The following is a 7,121-nucleotide window of genomic DNA, read 5'->3' as shown; positions in this document are numbered from 1 at the left end:
TTTTTGCACTGAAAAGGAGAAACTCTTGTTGTACACCGTATAATGACAATAAAGGGAATTCTATTCTGTTCTATTCTATTATACTGTCTGTGGTTAGTAATCATCATTAATAGACAGGATATGAAAAGCCTTCCTGTGCTCAATAACACAATGAATGGAGGATATGATAGAATTACCCACTGAACAATGGCTGGCTAGTTGAAAATGAAACCAAGCATGCACACCAAAGAGAAAATGAAAATATGTCTAAAATTATGCCTAAATGGTTCTAGACTTAACTAACATAGATACAACAGTTGAGTTTTGTGACGTGCAAGCCGAAGTTCTGTCTAAGCAGGAAAACGAACCTACATTGAGACAGCTAACTGCACTAGCATGGCTGGTAGGTAAGTAACCTACATCTCATTTGTTAAGCGTAGTTAACTACAAATGTCTTATATATGCAGCAGTTGTAGAGGCTAATGCCAATGGAGGCTATTACATGGGATAATGGTCAGGAGCTAACTGAAAAAGCAAAATGTTGTTAGCTGTGTTACATTTAGCAAAATATTAAGTAAATGGATCTCGCTCTCAAAGTATCAGTGCAGCACATTACACCAACTTTTCTGGTATGAGCTATTTTTAATGATCATCTAATAATTTTCTTGTGTTTAGCCAAAAGTTCTCCAATATTTTTGACTCACAGTGGCAACTTGTATGTGCTTACATTTTAGTTTGGAGCTGCACTTAAATAAATCACCACCTAGGTTTAACTAAGCAAATAGGTACACGCCTCCTATTGGATAATTACTGCTGTGGTGATTATTTTTCAGCTGGCAACAAGTTATTTAACCCCAAATGCAATGAGGTTTCTTTTTTCAAAACAACCATTTAGATTTCCCCTATAGCGCGGGCATATTTCAATATCACAGACTCCAGACTTTAACCCTATTGAGAATCAATGGGATGTGCTGGAGAAGGCTTTGATCAGTGGTCAGACTCATCATCAATACAAGATGCTGGTGAAAAATTAATGCAACGTTGGATGGAAATAAATCTTGTGAGTAAAGTGAATGTATGCTGTAATTAAGGCTAACGGCGGAATATCAGCCAGTGATTCTCAACTGGTGGATCACAACCCAAAAGTGGATCGCAGGCCTGTTTTCAATAGGTCGCTGGTTAATGCTATGCTTTGTTAAGAAAAAAAAAATAAAAATAAAAATCAACCGTGCCATGGTGACATCGTTTCACTTGCCAGTAGGTGGCCATCCCTAAAGTTTGTTTCCATGATGCTAATTTAGCATGGTGCAACACAGGTACGATGCAGATTATATGGGATGTGGATTTCATTAATTTTGCATGGAAACACCAACTGAGTCTGTGAAAAATGGCTGTTAGTGAAATGTACTGACTGTCATGTCAGCCTTATGATTAATGCTTGAATAAATGACCGAATAGTTGTAATAGCACATTGTTGTGGGTACTCGGCTAAAGCTACATTTGAGACTTTTTTTATTTTGTGTTTGTGCATGAAAGCTCTGTTGAGTCTGTTAAATAAGAAAAGGCTGAAGTTACTGAAGAGAGGCATTTTGGTTTTAATTAAAATGCAGCAAGTGGCAATGCTAGAGAGGGGATAGTTCCCTCTCTAGCATTGCCACTTGCTGGTTGTTTTGGTTTATTATATTTCTGTGATATTCTATTCTACTACGTCAGGTTCAAACTGCACAATAAATAAATCTGAGAAGTTGAAAATGTTGGGTCATTAAATGCTTGTCATTAAGGGGTGATAGTGGGTCCCAGAGCCAGACCAGGTGAGAACCACTGATACAAACAACAAGATGACGATTTTGATAACGGTACCCGCTGTGGGTTTAGCCTCCAGCTAACTGCCGTGATGTAAGCTGGATGTAGGCCATAAAAGGGTCGATTACTTATTAAAGGACTATTCCATCTATTTTACACTGTGTCGTGTCGTTTACTTGTCCAGATGTGTTCAGAGAAACCAGTTGTCTTAATCACTAGAGGAAAAACGGATCCTTGGTGACATCATGTCTGTGAAGGTTCTCAGTCATCCAGGTCATGGTAATCCAAAAAAGCGTTGAATAAGGTCAGCTGGACTTGTAGAATTTTCTTGAAAATTCAAGAAAATTCAAGAAAATTTCAAGAAAATTCTACAAGTCCAGCTGACCTTATTCAATGCTTTTTTGGACTTGGTGACATCAGTAACGGTTAAGAGAATATAACAGACAGTAACCAGTAGGACAAGACGCAGCAAAGTTCATGTTGAGTGCATTATCGAAAATTTAAGATATTTTTCTATTTTAACACTGGGATCTATAAAGACTTTTTCGCTTGTGCCTTTGTTTATTCTCTCATATGAGCCCTCCAACTTCATGAAACACTTAACCGCCGTTAACAGGCTGTTTCTCTTCCATCTCTTCTTCCATGTGGTCTGACTGCATTATATAAGCAGTGTATGAATTTGGGTTTACAGTTCATTTTCTTTGCCACAGTACATGATGTTCTCTGCAGAAATAAACACCCAATTATTTATGAAATTGGAGCAGTAGTGAGATGTCGGGCTGGCTAGGACTCAAGGGGGGGGGGGGGTCATTCAATAGTAGCTCTAACCTTCAGACTCATAACCCATAACCAAACTACAATTAAACAGCCGGATTTCAGTGGACAGACGAAGTGAAAAGAACAACTGCATTGTTTTATTGCCGTCTTCAGCATACATCCAACACCCCTATGCGTCTCAGCTACATGAAGCATTTACATTACAAGTCATGTGTCAACCGAACAGTTTAAAAATTAGGATTCAATTTTTTTTGTTGTTTTTTTTTATACATATAATACAATTTGCACACATGTTAATAAATATCAATACAATCGTGTCAAACGCATCACACGCCATCTAAAACAAACGACCCTTAAAGTTATGTAACTTCGTTTCTCTTATTCACAGCTCATACCATAAGTCATAAATATAGCCTCTAGTGTTTCTGTGCTGTAAAACAGAGGGGTTTTACTGCTGTTACTTGAGCCACCAGATAAAAGTGGTTGATGCAAATCGCTCGTAAAGCACTTTGCCCCGTTTTAAATGATCCGTTTGGGTTTTTTCTGTGTGATATAAAAGTATCTGGAGTGGAGAAAAACAGCTAAACTAAACTATAATTCAAGAAGAATGAAAATGAAAAAAAGGCATCTCGTTCAAAGGTGAAGTATTAACACTGCCATTTATTGTCCCGTAGTGTGTGTGTGGCGTAGTCCTTAGATACTGGTAGCGGAGACAGTCCTGTGGCACAAATTGAGTGATATGATCTCCCGTTAACAGCAGTGATCCATTAAGAACATGACACTGTTAAAACAAGAACCCTTTTCGCGTGTTAACTCGCTTTGCTGTTTACTCGTAGCAGGAACCGTTAAAATATTACATTGAACATGAGTAAGGATCTGTAAACCGTCAGTGTCACGTACAGTGAGCGGCGTCTCACGGAGCGGCCCGTCATCATCGAGGAAAACGCATAAATGTTCACACTCAAAAGTCAAGTCTGTCCTCGACGTCCTAGGTTTCAAAGACAAACTTTTTCTATGTGCCTGCAGCCTCTGCTCCTGACGTGCAGTGGCTTATGAGTGCACGGGAGCAACGCACAAGTGCAAGATAATGAGATTCTGGGCACTCTCCTGTGAATGCAAAAAAAAAAAAAAGAAAAAAACTGTTAAAAGCAAACAAAAATAATAAATACATAAAAAAAAAAAAAAAAAAAAAAAAACCCATGGCCATATTTAATGAATTCTTAGCGTCGACTCACTAAACAAGCTGTAGGGGAAATAGCGCGGAGCTTTTTTTTTTTATGGCATGTTTGTGGTTCATGAGGATGCGGAAGTGTGTTTGCTGCTTCAGAGGATGGATCCGTCCGGTCAGGCCGAGCCTGGAGACTCTGTTTCACATTCCTCTCTAACAGTCTGTAGTGGAAATGACAGGACCCTCGTCTGCTGAATATGTGACACGTCCTACACAACTATACACAGAAACACAGATTTTTCTTTTTTTTTTTACAGTCGCTTTACATCAGCAGGACCCGAACTGCACTCTTCCCTTTAAATATTTGAGTCTTTAAACATTCCCCGAAAGCACCCCACTCACCCCCTTAGCTCGAGATGATCCGCTTCGAAGGCCGGGGACGATAAAGTCGTGAACGCGCTCGCCTGTCCACCCACAGAGAGGCAGAGCAGGCAGAACTACCAAGTGATTAACTCAGACTAGAGCCTGAAGATATGTAAACGCTGCACACTGCTCCAGCGTCAGAGGCGGCCGTAGTGTGTGTGTCGAGTCGGGGAGGGGGGGGTTCTTTACACATTCACTGCTGCAGGTGTGACAGTTTTACACCGACCGCCCGTGTCGGCGAGCGTCGGCAGACCTGGCGAGGAGGAGGACGCCCGTGACAAAGTCGTGCTCATTTCCCAAAACTTTTTTTTTTTTTTTTTTTTCCCTCCCTTGTTAGGCCCAGTTGAGGCTGAATCCCTTGGAGAGCATGACGGCCTCCAGGTCCTTGTCCTCCTCCTTCTCCCGAAGCCTCTGCTCGTCCAGGAGGGCCACGAGGGCGTCGCGCTGCTCCACCACCTCCAACATCTCGTTCAGGATCTGCTTCTCCTGAGCGAGCTCCTTCTCCGTTTTCAGGTGGTCTGAGACGGGAAAAGGAAACGGGCGGTGAGATTGAGACGGACCGAAGCGAGCGGAGCTGCCGGCTAATCGGTATTCTAATAGTCACCTTCCACAGCCATTCGCTCCCTGAGCTCCTGCTGCAGTCGGCTCTGTCTGTCCTCCAGCTCCAGCTCTCTGGCGCTTTGGAAACGAAAGAAAGGCGGAAAATGTAAAAAAAAAAAAAAAAAAGTTTGCCTCGCTAATGAATTACAGCTTTGTTTTCCCACCGTTTCCTCGTTTATTTGTCTGCAGAATGCAATTATGGGTCGTTCCAAGAATGATGATTCATTCATCTACGAGCTTTTATTCAATGGTAATGAGATAATATTGGATAATTTAATGAATTGCCAGAATGTAATAAAGTTCTTTCCTCTAAATAGACTGAAAATGGGATCACATATCAATGTTGTATTGAAAAATAATTGTGACCTCCTCATTAGCAAACAATATGAGACTCATAATGCAATGTTGATGATAATAAAATTAGAAGGTAAATAAATCTGCACTATTATTTGTGTAATTTGCATTAGCTCGTAATTGCCTTGACATAAATACTCGATAAATACTCAACCGCTTCACCCAGTCAAGTTCTCGTTATAGGCTGGCACAGGCTTTAGAAACTGTTTGGAAAGGGTAGGGCCCTTGAAAACGTACTTGGCCGAAGAGGAAAGGCAACAATCTGCAGTCTGAGAGGCTTTGAACGCTAGCAAGCAGTCAACATTCAGCAGCAGTCGATAAAAACGATCATTATTAAAACTAAAACGCACCCAAGGCCGCCAGTGGTTCCTAACATGACGCTGAATGGTCCACGTTTGTGTTGGACAGAAGCCTGACAGGGTGTGACAGGGTGATTTTACCCCGTTCATTCATAAAAAAGAGGCCGCTATTATAAATGATCGCAAACACGTTATTCTCAGTCATTAGTAACAAGAGCCTAAAATATTTTGTCCTTGTAGCTGTTCATCTACTAAATAGCAAATAAATCTCAACGAGAATGAACAAATGAAAGCATTTAATGCAAGTACACGACTCTAAATTCTAATAACGTACCAGGATTCGGTTAATTATTCATGCACTTATGCATGAGGAGTCGTGTGTGTTTAAGATGATGGTTAATCACTGTATTTGGGAATGTGATCAGAAAAAAATCTGTCAATAAACATTCCACTAGATCCCAGTTTGATTTTGTTGCATATGTATCCAACATATCTAATATCTGAGAGCTAGAGAATATATGTTTATTAACTTTGATCTCATACAGGCAAAGCGCCTGATAGCTCTGTGTCTAGTGTCGACATTAGGAGCTCGGATTAAGTGTATGGTACGAGCGCATGTCAACAGAGAGAGAGAGTAACATATATCTTAAAAGAGAAAATGGGCGTGCATCATGAAGGGATTTGGAAACATTCAATATTTTGTGAGATAGCAAAGCTTCTGCGACTAATTTATGTAATGATGAAAGAGGAGATGGAGGCATGTTTGCTACTGACAGGATGTGGAGAGTTGGACATGATCCCGTGTTTATTTATGTTTTTGCTGGGATGTTCATGTGATATAAGCTTTGTGATTTTGTACTTGAATTGAATATATGAGAGAGGATGTGTATGTCGGAGGAGATTACAGTGTCATACATAAAGTACAGTAACAATGCTGATACTTTGTACTTTGCTCTGCACTGTAAAGAAAAGATGTCACATGGCAAAACCGAGATTGGATCCAGAGACGCATTTGGTGTGAACACACGTATCTAAAGCTGGACTGAACAGGGCCTCAGTAATACTTAGTACCAATGAACAATAATGTCAAAACGACATGAGATAAACTGCCATATTTCCAGGTACACATAGAATCATGGTAACTTTAAGACACAGTTAAAGCTAATTACAGTCAAGTCTGTTCAAAGTGCAACTGTTTAACACTCGGAGCTCCAGACATCTGGTCTTTTAGTACATTTGAAAAGTTACATTTTAACCAAAAATCTGGTGCATACACATTTTAGTACTATCTCCAATAAGCTGCATGGACACTATAGGAGTTGGCAAAGCAACTTTAAGCACCTAATCTGTTATTTGGCTTCACTTATCCATCCCGCAGGTGAAATACTTACAATATCATGAGTTCTGACTCATAGCGGACCAGGGCGTTTTTCTCCTGCACCAGCTTGAACCACTCTTGCATCAGTTTGGGATCGTCCTTTTTACCCATACCTGGAGGAGAGGAGGAAGCACAGAGTCCCAGTGAGAAAAGCCGCCGGCGGGCGAGACGACACTGATGCCACACAGACGAGGACCGACACAGGCAATGCGACGCCAGCCAAGCCGGGATGTCCTTGCCGAGGGATGGTGAGGTGGAGGGATGGACTCGACACCAATGAGGTCGGCGGTGCCATACTTAACAGATGGCGCGCACGGGGAGGAGGGTGGCGCGGGTTTAC

The 7,121-nt window shown here is 41.1% G+C and overlaps 1 protein-coding gene across 22 annotated transcripts in view; it reads right to left on the bottom strand.

Moving 5' to 3' along the window:
• Window positions 1-2,674: 2,674 nt before the first annotated feature.
• The window catches only part of mical3a (microtubule associated monooxygenase, calponin and LIM domain containing 3a), a 93,607-nt gene continuing 89,160 nt past the window's right edge, over window positions 2,675-7,121 (bottom strand). For all 22 annotated transcript variants that reach the window (XM_047596200.1, XM_047596199.1, XM_047596198.1 and 19 more), the window contains 3 exons: window positions 6,795-6,894; window positions 4,755-4,828; window positions 2,675-4,668 (listed from right to left, as the gene is read on the bottom strand). In XM_047596200.1, coding sequence (XP_047452156.1) covers window positions 4,484-4,668; window positions 4,755-4,828; window positions 6,795-6,894 — 359 coding nt within the window. In that variant the 3' untranslated portion in view covers window positions 2,675-4,483. The remainder of the gene's footprint in view (window positions 4,669-4,754; window positions 4,829-6,794; window positions 6,895-7,121) is intronic.

Source organism: Mugil cephalus, chromosome 10 (assembly GCF_022458985.1).
Source record: "Mugil cephalus isolate CIBA_MC_2020 chromosome 10, CIBA_Mcephalus_1.1, whole genome shotgun sequence".
NCBI lineage: Eukaryota > Metazoa > Chordata > Actinopteri > Mugiliformes > Mugilidae > Mugil > Mugil cephalus.
Note: the sequence above shows the minus strand (reverse complement) of the source record. Positions and strands in the feature narration are given on the sequence as shown.